Source organism: Papaver somniferum, unplaced genomic scaffold (assembly GCF_003573695.1).
Source record: "Papaver somniferum cultivar HN1 unplaced genomic scaffold, ASM357369v1 unplaced-scaffold_29, whole genome shotgun sequence".
NCBI classification, from domain to species: domain Eukaryota; kingdom Viridiplantae; phylum Streptophyta; class Magnoliopsida; order Ranunculales; family Papaveraceae; genus Papaver; species Papaver somniferum.
The window spans coordinates 1,621,311-1,635,970 of record NW_020639929.1 but is presented as its reverse complement, the minus strand read 5'-3'; the positions used below and the strand labels follow the sequence as shown (position 1 = coordinate 1,635,970).

Genomic DNA, 14,660 nt, shown 5'->3' with positions numbered 1-14,660 from the left:
TAAATACTCCTTTTCCAATTTCCATTCCCTTCTCATCACAACAACAAATCCAATATTCATAAATATCACTCTTTCAATATCTCTAGCTAAGTTCAGAACAACAGATTATAATATGGATGCAAAACCGAGCACAAGAATAGTAGCAAAGCGGCTATGGAGCATACTTAGAGTTGCATTTTTCATGATAAAGAAAGGAATATCCAAAAACAACAAATCACTCATGCTTCATCTTCACAACATCATGTCTAAACGTGGAAAAATCGCAAGTAAACTTATATCAAACTTAATACTGTTCCATCATCCCAACCATTCTTCTCAAGTTTCCTCTTCCAAAATTCCCAGACACTATGAATTCAGTTGTAGTAATAGCCCAGTTTCACACATGAGCAACACCGGCAGCAGTAAGCACAAGAAACAACACCGTGGTAACTTTTCATTTTCGGAAGAGGATATGACCTCAGCTAATGCCGTGCAGAAACTATTTGAAATGTTGAATAGCCAAGTAATGACGGAAAACGCTAGCTCCACAATGCCTTCACCTTATTTGCCTGGGTTAGGATTTGGGCGTAGTCCAATGGTTAGACAATTGCGAGTGACGGATTCTCCGTTTCCGTTAAGAGATAATGTTTTCGATGAAATTGAGTGTCACGTAGATGAAGATGCTGAAGAGTTTATTGAAAGATTTTATGCTCAACTGAGGTCGCAGAAAAATAAGACTGCCTTGGAAGAATCATATGCATACAGCATGTATGTTTCATGTAACTGAAGTCCATCGAGAATACCATGTTTTAGGATTATTAATTATGTAAATCAAATAGTAAAAAACCAATACAATATTAGTTTCACAAGTAAATCCATTTCGTCCGCAGTGATGTGAATACCAAATAATTGTATTAAGATTATCTTTCCCTAAAGGAAAGAGTACTCGAGCATGCATGTATGTGTATTTGGAATTTCACGTTTACAGTCAAATCCAAGGGTTATTTAACCAAAAAAGTGTTTATAGTTAAGGACGTGCCGTCTTTACCAACACCTCAAACCTATCTTAATGGTGCATCACATGGTTCAAATTAAGCAATATCGATTAACGTCTTTCATGATTCCATTAACATAAATGGTGCCTTCATGTAAGTTTTATATTAGTAATACTACAATTCCAATGTGTAGGAAGCAAACTCCTAATGTGCAGGAATGCCAAGAAACTAGGAATTACTACTAATTCTCCAGCAGGTAAATTTTATATTAGTTATACTACAATCCCAAATTGACGGTTGACCATTTTATCTCACTGCGACAAAATCTACCCATCACTGCACTATATATTATCACACCTTCAATATAGGTGATCTCCTTAGTTTACGGTCGATTTCAACTATTTTTGACGGGAGCAATCACCCCTTGGACTAAATTTGACCAAAACATTTTTATTTTCTTTTCTTACCATGAGAGTATGAGACTGAAAACAAATTTATTGTCATGAACCATTTGAAGTTGTCTAACATGGATTCGCAAATTACGTTTGGCTGAAAAATAGGTGAAAAAGTAGGAAGAAGGTTGATAGTAGTACTATTAGATGAAATAAAGATGACCCTAAATTGTTTTTCCACCTAGGGACAACCTACAAATGCACTAAATTTGTATGATTAGTTGTCTCAACAAATTAAAGTCATTAATTACTTAATTTGTATGCTAATCGGATAGGCTTGCCAAGCATAGCCATCTTATCCAATAGAAAAGCAAATGATCAAAAAACAAAGAGAAAAACAACGAACTCAGGAAAAGAGACAAGTCTATTAAGTTTCCATCTCGAGTACTATAAAAAACCTCACAAAAACTATTGAGAATCACACAAAACAAAACTTAATTGTACTAAAAGAATAGCATTATATACACTGTTAAATAAATCCAAGTACTTAAGGAATCAATTGCAAGTACCTTTAGCTCACATGATTTCCGGAATGCAATGTGTGTCATGACTTAAGGCAACTGGTTTCCCATCATATCCACCAAGTAAAGGATCTTTACTTTTTAGACCTTGTTGGATTATAATTCAGAAGAACTTCCAACAAATTTGTTCAACTTAGTATAAAATTAATACACATCCTGCTAATCAAAGTGATCTGCCATGAATCCTAAAGTATTCTAACATGTTGTATTAAAGTTCTAAGCAAAAACAAAGGAGCTAGATTTTGGCATATACTCCAAATTTTAGCATAAACTCTACCTTTTGTACTCAAAGTACTTCCTTTTCCTTGCAAAAATAGCTAGTCCAAAACCTTATAAAAATAAACTAGTCCGAATCCTGAAAACCCATTATCGCCAAGTGGATGCAGGGCACCAAGTGGCCTTCTTCGTCGGGGTGACCACAACTGACCCGCTGAAGTGGTTGATCTGTGTACCAACTACCAAGTTCATATCTCTATACCGAATTATACTTGTAAAGACTTCGTTCCGAAGTATCCCCGAATCATTGACCAAGAAATAATGGAACAAATTTACATTTTGCCAAGACAAATGATACCTTGCGCAAAATTGCTAACGAGGGCTTAGCCAGCGTTTCCGCCTTACCGAGTGGGTAAATCGAAGCACTTAAGGAATCAATGACAGGTACTTTTACTTCACATTTGCGGATTGCAAATCATGAGTTAAGGCAACTGGTTTCCCATCATATCAACCAAATAAAGGATCCTTACCTTTTAGCCATTGTTTATATAATTCAAAAGAACTTCCAGTAAATTTGTTCAAACTATTATCAAACTTATACAAACCCTACTAATTAATGTGGTTTGCCATGAAACTTTAAAGTTTGTTAACAATGTAGTATCAAAGTTCTACGCAAAAATAAATAAGTTGGATCTCCATATATTATAACTCCAAATTGCAGTATAAACTACGGCTTTTGTACAAAAAATGTTCTTCCTTTTACCTTTGCACAGATAATTAGTCCAAATCTTAAAAACCCACTAAACTTTTCTTTAATCTAAGTGGATATAAAAGCAAAACACTGTATTCATTTGTTCCGTTTTGTCTAGTCATGACACTTGTAATACACCAAGTGGCACTTCCCTTGGTATGAATTTTTGCTAAAGGTTCTAGCCAGGTGTTACTAATCCGAAGGTTGTGGACAACCAGTGGGTTTTTGACATCTGTGTTTACTACTGTTGAGAGGTAAAGGAAATTATACTCAGCATTGATTGGGAAATGAAAGCTTTGCATGGAAGATAGGCACCAATGAATTAGTAATGAAGCAAAACTCAATAGTCTTATAGGAGAAAGGGATAGGAAGAAAGAAAAGTCCCACGCAATTATAAAGCACTAGGGCAGCATGATTTTGTTCAAATTTGAGACCGAAAGATGACTAGAGAAACAAGATTCACCAACAACTCATTTAATAGACAAAGGTATGGTCTTATTTCTCATTTAGCTTCTGTACACTTTTGAAGAAACTCTAGAGTCTATTGACTCTAAACTAGCCATCAACTAATTTGATATTGTTTTGGTTTGGTAGCATGCTTCAAGTGTATTTATGAAAAATCGCGTTAAATTTTGGTGTAAATGGCCACAAGTAATAAGCGTACAGTAGTTTAGACTTTTATAAACATCGGGTATATGACCATGCATGGCAACACAGTGACTGGCTTAGCAAGCCAATATAGTGGTAATGACGGGCTAAGCAAGTTTATAGGAGTAATATACTTGATTAGTGGGGGAGAAAGTAATTAGAATAAAATTAGTAAGATTTTGTGAGAAACGCAAAGACTTGTATATGTAAAAACTAAGGGCAATTTCTATGGCAATCAACAATTTTTTTTTGTTGAGCCACGTAGATGAATAAATTGTGTTTTCCACTATGGTAAACTAGAGCAAAATCAATGGATCTCCATGCCTTTAGTATTCTTTTTAATATAAAATGTTTTGTAAGATAAAGATAAAATATAAAATATAATATTTAGGTGAGATAAAATAGGATGAAATGAGATAAAATAGAATAAAGTGAATAAAAAAGTATTAAAGAAATCGTTTGGAATCAGGAATTGTACTGGGCGTCGGAAGAAAACTCTCCAGCGGTTGAAGATGGCCCGCGTGTTTCTGGCTTAAACGCCAGCGCTTGTTCCACGATCACCCGACCTTCCATCAAGCACGCGCTATATCATCCAACTCAATGAACAAACTAACAAATTTGTTGGTTTCAACATCTATTTTTCATCTTTGTTGAGTCGATAGTGGGAGCAAATTGAACAAACTCAAGTAAGTTTGTTCATTTCATAGGAACTGCTGTAAGAAGAAAAACTGACCACCAAATATTTTGGTTCTTGAATTCCCAAGGCTGGGTTTATATGCCTGTACAACTCCATACAGTTCACCATCCAATAAACTTAAACTACACTCGGCAACTCCTAATCCCTTTGAATTAAATAAGTGAGAATCGTGATTTATAATATTTTTTTTATGGTTCAGGATTTAGAGAAAAAAGAAAGCTAGCTTGATGAATGTGCATGTTTTTTTCTCACATGCATGGCACTGATGGCAGGCATATAAACACAAGTCATCTTTCAACAAGATTTCTTTCTTTTTTATATTCCCATTGATTTATCCTTAAAATCCATCTTTTCTTATTCAATTTGTCTCAAATTATTACCAGAAGACAAATTGATCAAATCAAATTCTATCTGAACTCGGTGTGTTCTATCTAAGTCGATCATGAGCAGTTGACAAAAATCAATAATAGTTGTAAAAAAAGGTTGAAGTAACAAAAATCCAAAGGGAAGGAGAAGTAACAGAAGAGCTATGGCTAAAGCAAAATATCTATCGGGGGAAGAAAATGAAACCCAAACGTCCAATTTGACCAACAACATGACAGTATCTTCTATGTGTGCTCAAGATAGAAACTCTAACGGGAGACATCAATGCTTCACTAAAATGCCCCAACTCAGAGTATGCACATTATAGATTCAAACCCAAACTTATTTGACTGGTAAAGAATAGTGCATAATTGAACTTTAGACAGAAAATGCAAAACCTGTGATATAACTGATTTGACAAAACCTATGACCAGAGAAGAAATTGTCTTAGCTTTAAATTCCATGGGTTCTAGCAAGGCTCCAGACCCAGACGGGTTTTCTAGTCATTTTTTAAAGCTTGCTGGAATACTGTGGAAAATGATTTTGTGGCAGCTATTTAGAACTTCTTTACCAAGTCGAACCTCCTTAATGAAGTCAATAGTACTGTTTGTACCATGATAAAATTGCTACATATTGGGCCAGAATATAGTCTGGACCACCATTCAAATGCTATTCAAGCATGCCGACCAACCAACCGCCGCAGTTCACCAGCCGACCCAGTGTTACGTGAAGTCAACTATCGGTCAATGGTCAAAGTAAACAACAAGTCAATAGTCAAAGTCAACGACCAATCGATAGTCATAGTCAACGACGGGTCAACCGACAAAGTCAACCGTCGTAGCCAAGTCGCGCTCCCAGCCAGTTTCCATCCAAGTTGCCATCCATATTTCAGCCATGTTGCCAGCGGTGCTGCACAACCAGTTTTCATCCATGTTGTCATCGGTGCTGCCAACCAGTTTCTAGCTAAGTACTCTGCCGCGCTGCCAACCATCCTCCATCCATGTTGTCAGTTCTGCTATCAGCCAGCCTCCATCCAGTCTCCAGCCATGTCACCGGTCAAGGAAGTCTGCCAGTCAAAGATCAATAGTCGCAGTCAATAGAATATATCTCCATGCCAGTCAAAGACAAGGTCGTTGGTCAAACCTGCAAGGCGATGTCGATTTGGCCCGTTTCCACCGATCTAGTGCAAAAACCCTATAAGAAGATTCTGGATGACTTGTTGGCCAAGCTGCAAAGAAAGTTCTGGAAAATTCCAGATGTCTTCCTAGCCAAGTTACTTGCAGAGGAAGTTTATCTCGAAATTAGAGTTTAACCAATGTATTCAATTGTATAAATAGAGGGGAATCTCAGCCCTAAAGAGAATGCCCGGATAAACGAAAATACACCAAGAAACCTTAGAAGGGATCATAAATCATTATAGTCCATACATCAATAGAATATATCTCCCTACGGGGATTCGTCTGTGGATGTGGGAAAACCACGCCGAACCACCTAAAATTCGTGTCTATGAAGTCAACAATCGGTCAATGGTAAAAGTCAACGACAAGTCAATGGTCAAAGTCAACGACCCAATGTTACATGAAGTCAACTATCGGTCAATGGTCAAAGTCAACGACCAATCGACGGTCATAATCAACGACGGGTCAACCGTCGGTCAAAGGTCGTAGCCAAGTTGCCAAGTCGTGTTCCCAGCCAAGTTGGCAACCACGCTGTCATCCAGATTTTAGCCATGTTGCCAGCGGTTCTGCACAACCAGTTTTTATCCATGTTTCTAGCGGTGCTGCCAACCAGTTTCCATCTAAGTACTCTGTCGCGCTGCCAGCAAGTCTCCATCCATGTTGTCAGTTGTGCTATCAGCCAGCCTTCATCCAGTCTCTTGCCATGTCACGAGTCAAGGCAGTCTGTTAGTCAAAGATCAATAGTCGCAGTCAATAGGAAAAGTCAACCCTGCCAGTTAAAATCAAGGTCGTTGGTCAAACCTGCAAGCCCATGTCGATTTGGCCCGTTTTCACAGATTCAGTGCAAAAACCCTAGAAGAAGATTCTGGATGACTTGTTGACCAAGCTGCAGAGAAAGTTCAGGAAAATTCCAGATGTCTTCCTAGCCAAGTTACTTGCAGAGGAAGTTTATCTCGAAATTAGGGTTTAACAATGGTATTCAATTGTATAAATAGAGGGGAATCTCAACTCTAAAGAGACATGCCCGGATAGATGAAAATACACTAACAAACCCTAGAAGGGATCAGAAATCATTATAGTTCACACATCAATGAAATATCTCTCCTTATGGGGATTCGTCAGTGGATGTAGGCGCCGAACCACCTAAAATTCGTGTCTATCATCTTTATGCATGTTTTGTGTAAAACCCTAATTTTCATCACAGCTGCTGCAGTCCAGTTAATCGCAGCTAGTGCAGTCCAGCTGATCGCAACTGCTATAGTCCCATTTTCGCAGTTTGAGATTTGCTAATACTATCACCTTCGGAAACCACCAGAACTATATCATTGAAAATGTCATTAAAAATGTTGGCTGGATGTTCGATCTGCAGCATGTTCAAATCCAAATTTCGAAGAATTTGCTTCCCGGATAACGCAACGTCCACATATTCGAGTTTGTACTATGTCAAAATCACCACCGTCATGTTAGTAGGGTTGTCTAGTTGCCTACATCTCTGGGCGCTTGCAAACCCTGGAGAAAACCTCCAAAAAAGCATCACAAAAGTTTCCGGAAAAGGTCCACTAATGCATCTTGAATAACCGTTACAGAAAACTGATGCATAAAGGTTCGTGAGAAACAATAACAATCCTCAAAAAACTGTCGCTAAAAGTTCAAGCAGAAAGCCGTTGCAAGAAGGTTTGATGGAAATGACCAAAGTTTTGAAAAAGCGTTGCGAAAAGCTTTCAACAAAAAAAAATGTCAGCGAAGTCCGGCGGCCAAGTCCAGCGACCATGTTTGCGCCCAAGCCGAGCCAATGTCAAGCCGCCGAGCCAAGACGAGTCATGAACCAAGCCATACCTAACAGAACCGAATCAGTTCAACAAACCGGTCCAACCGGTACAGTCAGCTCTGAGTCAAAAATCATGTTACATTCAGCAATGTGCAACGTCAGCGACTATGTCAGCAATTATTTTTTCCTGCATCGCCACGTCAGCAACACAGCCTAGTTAGCAACAACACGTCAGCGTTACCAACTTCCGGGTCAGTCGGAGAGTTCCACATCAGCTTTACTTGTCCAGTAAGCTTCCACATCATCGTCCCCACCATCATTTGACTTGTCATTAAAATTCGCAACTGCCACGTCATCATTTCACTATTGCCACGCTATCATCCTGTCACGCCATTTGACGCGTCATCAACATACTCGTGTAACTTCAGCATTTTGCAACTGCCACGTCAGTAACATTAGTCTATTCAGCGGCTGCAACGTCAACATGGTGGTCCAGTCAGTATGACACGTCATTCTTGGCACGTGCGGTTCGTAAAAATCTTATTTCATTAATAACTTTTTCGTTTTAAGTCCGAATTGAGTGATTTTTGGGTTGTTGGATTCATCTTTCAGTTCCCTAAAATATAGAGGTAAAAAATCATGAGTTTTTTTTTTTTTTTTGAGGTTCCGAGCAGCGACATCGAACACGGTCATCAACCATTATCAAGTGAAAACTCCATATCAATCTCAAAGTTCGCAAACACTGTTGTGTCAATTTGCTACCCACAACATGCTCGTTTGATTTGTATCTACAACGTGTTCGAGTTCAAGCATTCGTGTATCCTGTTGGGTAGATCTTGCCAGCAACATCGACAATTTTGATGATTCATTAAACCAGTTGCGTTGGATTGTTACAAAGTGTTCGATATCACAGTTCGTTTAAGCTTTTATAGCTATGTTCGAGAACTTGTGGTATTAACTTTTTGCTACAGTCCAATTTGTCGAACTGCTGTAGTCTAGTTTATCAGCAATTGTTGTAGTCCAGTTGACCGAAACTGTTGCAATCCAGTATTCTTCATAACTGCTACAGTCCAGTTGATTGACCTATTATAGTCAAGTTTCTCAAGCAACTGCTGCAGTCCAGTTGAACTGCTGTAGTCCAGTTTTCAGCAAATACTGCAGTCCAGTTTTCCTCAGAACTGCTACAGTCCAGTTGATCAAACTGCTATAATCCAATTACCAGCAATTGCTGCAGTCCAGTTGATCGCAACTTATGCAGTCCAATTTTCTTCATAACTGCTACAATTCAGTTAATCGAATCGATGTAGTCCAGTAACCAGCAATTACTACAGTCCATTTGATCGCAACTGCTGCAGTTCAGTTTTCCTCATAACTGATCTAGTCCAGTTGATCGAACTGCTGTAATCCAGTTTCTCAGCAAATCCTGCAGCCCAGTTGATCTCTACTTCTGTAGTCAAATTTCTCTCATAACTGCTACAATCTAGTTTATCTAACTTCTGTAGTCCAGTTCCTCAGCAACAACTACAGTCTTGTTGGTAGAACTGCTGTAGACTAGTTCCGTAGTAATAACTGCAGTCCAGTTTCAATATAACTGCAGTAGTCCAGTTTTGATTCACCTAGTGCAGTTCAGTCTGCAAGAAAATTCCAGTGGCTAAGTCGAACAAAGTCGATACGCTAAGCCAACTGTACCAGAAAAAGCCACTGATACAATACTGAGTTGTTCGGACATTTTCTTCAGCATGACTTTATCATGAAGTCACCTTCCACTCATCAGGATAATATCTGCATTCATTGTATAATATCATAATCAACGTGACAGCCAAATCATCTTCAATGTCCATAGTCACCGCTTTCTCCAGCGATATTCATCATATTCCGCCACCAAGGCCGAGATACTTCGCAAGTAATTGTCCATGAGCCATTAAGTGAAGCCAAGCCGTCGCATCAAGCCAACACAAACAACCATGACGGTCTTTCTAACTGAGTCACATGCACCTTAGACGAACCGCCACGCCGGAGCCGCATGTACAAAGTCACAAGATATTGGATGTTTACACCCAACTACACAAATTCTGTAGAATTTCGGCCCTAGCCGAAGCGTGAGCTAAGCCAGAATAAACTAGACCTTTCCGATCCATTCAATTTTACCTACGTATAATTCTTCCTAACCTGACAAATTGGATTTGGTCAAACTATTTCAGTAAGCACATTGTCAACATAAATCAGCAGAAAATTAGATGTCACATTATCACCTTCTCCAATCATCAACGTCGCATTAACGATTAAGTCTATTGGCTCGCCGATTTTTGGTTCGTCATGTTCGTCTTTCAATTCCAACAATATGGAGGAAAAAATTGTTGCATTTCGAAAATTTTAATTTGATGCATGGTACGACTACAACAAAAACGGTCATCAACCGCAGTCAAGTGAAAACACCATATCATCTCCAAGTCCACAACATGATCTGTTTCCAAAGTTCTTGTGGATTGTTGTGTCGACTATGTTCCGCAACTTAATCACATCCAAATTTTATAGAAACTGTTGTATTGAATTTCTGTCCATAACGTGTTTGAAACTACAGTTCGTCAAGATATTTGCGTCGAAAGTTCGTCGGCAGCGAGATCGATCTCTAGCATCTTGATTGATTTTACAGTTCAGAGATGTTGTTGCATGGAGTTTTTCACAACATACTTTCCGACAGTCATCACCACTGGAAAACATCAATATAGCCAGTGGATATCCTAATCACTCTATAAACAAAGTCGCAATAGTACTACTCATAAGGTACAAATACAATTTCAATATTTTTGCATCATTTTCATATAATAATACTTTTGTTCAATGGGACACGTACAATGTGTCGAGCGTATTCGAATGCCTATGCATGTGGAGATACACACATCTCAACTCTGCGAGCATATGGAATAGTGGGATTGGCCCCCTACGCGAATTTCGGATAGCATAAAAATCTTCAACCTCATTCCATGCGCGGATGCATCAAGGAAGTGTACCCTTGTGCGAACATTAAGTAGCATGACAATCGATGTCTTCTGAGGACGAGTTGCATATTACTTCAATGTGGATGACCATAACTTGGGGGCGAGATATATAACACCTCATGGTCTAAAGTAACTCTTTTGGGGAGAGATGCGTAACACTCCACATGCTTGGGGGCGAGTTACGTAGCACCTAAATGCGATGCGAAATTCAGCTACTGGAAATCAGAAAAAGGGAAACCCGAACTTCTTAATCCTACAACGAGTTACATGATTAAGAGGGGGCGAGTATACTCCCTAATATTCTGATGCAATTATCGCATACAACAACGTTAATAACTGCTACAGTCCAGCTGAACGCAGCTGTTGTAGTCCAGTTCCGCAGAAACTGCTACAGTCCATTTGATCGAACTGTTGTAGTCCAGTTTCTTAGCAACTGCTGCACTCAATTGGATGCAACTGATGCATTCCAGTTTTTCTCATAACTGATGTACTCGGACGGACACAACTGACGAAGTTCAACTGATCGCACCTGATGTAGTGCAGCTTTGCTCGTCATTACTAAAGTACAGTTGATTAAAGCTGCTGTAGTCCAGCATCACTCGCAGGTCCTTCGGTCCAGCTGATCGCAGCTACTGCAGTGCAACTTTGCTCGCCGATACTGCAGTTCAACTGATCGCAGCTGCTGAAGTCTAGTATCACTCGTAGTTCCTGTAGTCCAGCTGATCGCAGAAGCTGCGTTCCAACTTTACTCGTCGCTGTTGTAGTCTTAGATGATCGCAGCTACTGCAGTGCATCTTTTCTCATCACTGCTGAAGTCCAACTGACTGCAGCTGCTGTAGTGCAGCATTGCTTTTCGCTGCTGAAGTCTAGCTGATTGCAGCTGCTGTTGTCCAGTATCACTCGCAGCTCCTGCAGTCCAGCTAATCGCAGCTGCTGCAATGCATCTTTGCTTGTCGCTGCTGCCGTCCAGCTGATCGCAGTTGCTGCAATCTAGCGTCACTCGCAACTCCTGTGGTCCAGCTGATAGCAGCTGCTGCAATGTATCTTTGCTCGTCGCTGCTGCAGTCCATCTTTGCTCATCACTACTGCAGTCCAGATGATCGTAGTTGCTGCAGTGCAGCTTTGCTCGTCGCTCCTGCAGTCCATCTTTGCTCGAAGCTGTTGCAATCCAGTTTTTCTAATTATTGCTTCGTAGCAGTTATATATGGCCGTCACAGTCCTGTTTATCGCAGTTCAATTTACCGCAGTCATTGCATTCTATTTCCGCTGGAACTGTTACAGTCTAGTTTTACTTTACTGTTGTTATCCTGATTCATATAACTACTGACGACATATGAAGATCACTGTTAGATCAAATAGCAAATCCAAGATCGCTAGGAGATCCAGCGACACACAAAGTCTTTTACAATTCCAACGATTGGAAGGTCTCACCAATGGATGTCGCCTTTTCACTCAAAACTGCCGCATGTCATCTTGTAGTTGATAGCAATTTAGTACTAACAACTACTGCTACCTAGTTTGGTTAGAAATTACTGTCAGCCTGCAAATTCAAGTTTAGCTTGCAATAACAGTCAAAACGGATTCTAGCTCAGCAACTACTAGGATAGCTCATCTTTTCCAACAATTGTCACCAGTCTAGTTCGACACAACTGCTGCAATTCAGTTTCACATCAACTACTGTAGCCAAGTTTCGCATCAACAGATGCAACCCGCTTTCAACAGTTTTTTTTGCATCAATCACTACAATCCATTTTCACCAGTAACTTTTCGGATCATCTCTCTTTTGCAACTATTACAATCCAGTTTCACCTGTAACTGTTCAGGTAATCTCTCGCCTGCAACCATTGTATTTCAGGTCCAAGAAAGTACTCCGGTCAAGTATCACGCTTCTGTTGCAGACCAGTTTGGTCTTCAGTCCAGTTTTTGTCTACATCAATAGTTCGTGCTCACCTGCTATCGTTCAACCTTACAATCACAATAACCTCAGTTGGGGGCGTCTTGATTATGATTTCCATAAACAACGACGGAAGGTTGACCGAGGGAGACAAAACTTCTTAACCCCCAACAAGTTGAAGGTTAAGAGGGGGCGACGTTTGTACCATGATAAAATTGCCACATATTGGGCCAGAGTATACTCTGGGCCACCATTCAGCTGTCATCCAAGCCTGCCGACCAACCAACCGACGCATCTCATTACCAACCGGCCAAGTGTTACATGAAGTCAACTATCGATCAATGGTCAAAGTCCACAACAAGTCAATGGAAAATTCAACGACCAGTCGATGGTCAAAGTCAAGGACAGGTCAACCGACAAAGTCAACCATCGGTCAAAGGTCGTTGCCAAGTCGTGCTCCCAGCCAGTTTCCATCCAGATTTCAGCCATGTTACTAGCGGTGCTGCACAACCAGTTTTCATCCATGTTGCCAGCGGTGCCGCCAACCAGTTTCCATCTAAGTACTCTGTCGCGCTGCCAGCCAGCCTCTATCCATGTTTTCAGTTTTGTTGTCATCCAGTCTCCAGTCGAGGCAGTCTTCCAATCAATGATCAAAAGTTGCAGTCAATAGCGAAAGTCAACCCTTCCAGTCAAAGTCAAGGTCATTGGTCAAATCCGCAACCCATGTCGATTTGGCCCGTTTCCACCAATCCAGTGGAAAAACCTGGAAGAAGATTCTGGAAGTTTCTGAATGACTTTGTATAGTGAGATTTGGAAGGGGTTAATTTTAGATTTAGGTTATGTTAGAGATGTGCAACAGAACTGGGATGAGGAAATAGCTTGGTGTGCTCAGAATTTAAAAACTCAGGCCGCATCTACTTAATTAAAAAATTGGTCTTGAATGGTTTCATTTATCATATTTGGTGTGAACGAAACCAAAGAATTTTCAAAGGTCAATACAACTCTCAAGATCAGGTTAGTCTCCTCGTGGTTCCAGATGTCAGAATGAAGATTGCAGCTTCCAAGAATAAGATTAATGATAACTTAAATAACAGATGGAGTGTGGACTGTCTTTTTATCCTTCCTGAAGTTATTGACTGCACTTGGTTCGACATTTATGAGGATGAGGTGATGATTAACATAGATGGGTCAATGCATAATATTCTGGAGGGTTTTGGGATGTTATCCGTGATCATAATGCCGAAGTCTTAAGTACAGCAAATGGAGGTAGTTTACCTATTTCTATTCTTGCTCACGAGCTTCATGATGCTGAATTAGGGTTGAAAATGGCTGTCCATAAGAGTTTGTTGAATTTTCATATGGCCACTGAGTATATCGCAGTGTACAATATTTTTACTAATCCTCATGCTGTTCCCCCTTGGAATGTTCTGCAAATTTGGAGAAGAATTAAAAGACTTCGCAGTAGGTTGCATTCTTGGAAGATTTTGCATTGTTACAAGGAAACTAATAGGGCAGCAGAAAGTTTAGCCAGTATTCACCCTTCTAGTAGATTGGTGAAGGTTCGTCCTGAGGATTTCTCCTCTGAATTTAGGGAAAATTTGGTTGTTGACAAGGAGAAAAAGATTTATCACAGGAGGAAGAGAAGATCTGATTAGCTCTGTTCTCCTGGTTTCTATGTTTTGTTGTTTTATTTTCTTTTATTTTGTTTTGATATGGGTTTCCTTAATCCTGCGGAATGTATCAAAAAGAAAATAAAATAAATCAGAGGTGTTAATGTTTAGAATTGCTGAAAGAATAATCTGATGAAATATTTTGACTATCAAATTGTCTTTTCTAGTCTCTGTTTTGCAGTTGACATCACCTAAAAATTTGTCACTAAGAGAAGATAAAACCATTCACGCACCCAACCAAGATCAAAGGTGCAACTGATTCGGCGAAGAGTTTTTAGTTAGATCAGATTAAGCTTAATTAGATTCTGTTTTCCCTAAGCGCTTTATTATAGTGGCTTGTCTTTGCCAAACTTTGTCCTAAAAAATCATAATCAAAGGAAAGATCGAAACACTTTGAACATGAACATGGTCAAGTCTGAGCCTTAATCAGTCAATCTTCTTTCTAATACAAAACCCGTCTACTTATATCCGTTTTTATTTTTTGATGTTTTCATTATAGATAATAAACAAATAAAAATGGAGCACTGAA

At 39.6% G+C, this 14,660-nt stretch overlaps 1 protein-coding gene across 1 annotated transcript; it reads left to right on the top strand.

The window, feature by feature from the left end:
- Positions 1-382: 382 nt before the first annotated feature.
- LOC113341370 lies at positions 383-766 on the top strand. Its single transcript, XM_026586275.1, has one exon. The coding sequence runs from the start codon at positions 383-385 to the stop codon at positions 764-766; it is 384 nt and encodes a 127-aa protein (XP_026442060.1).
- The last annotated feature ends 13,894 nt before the right edge of the window (positions 767-14,660 follow it).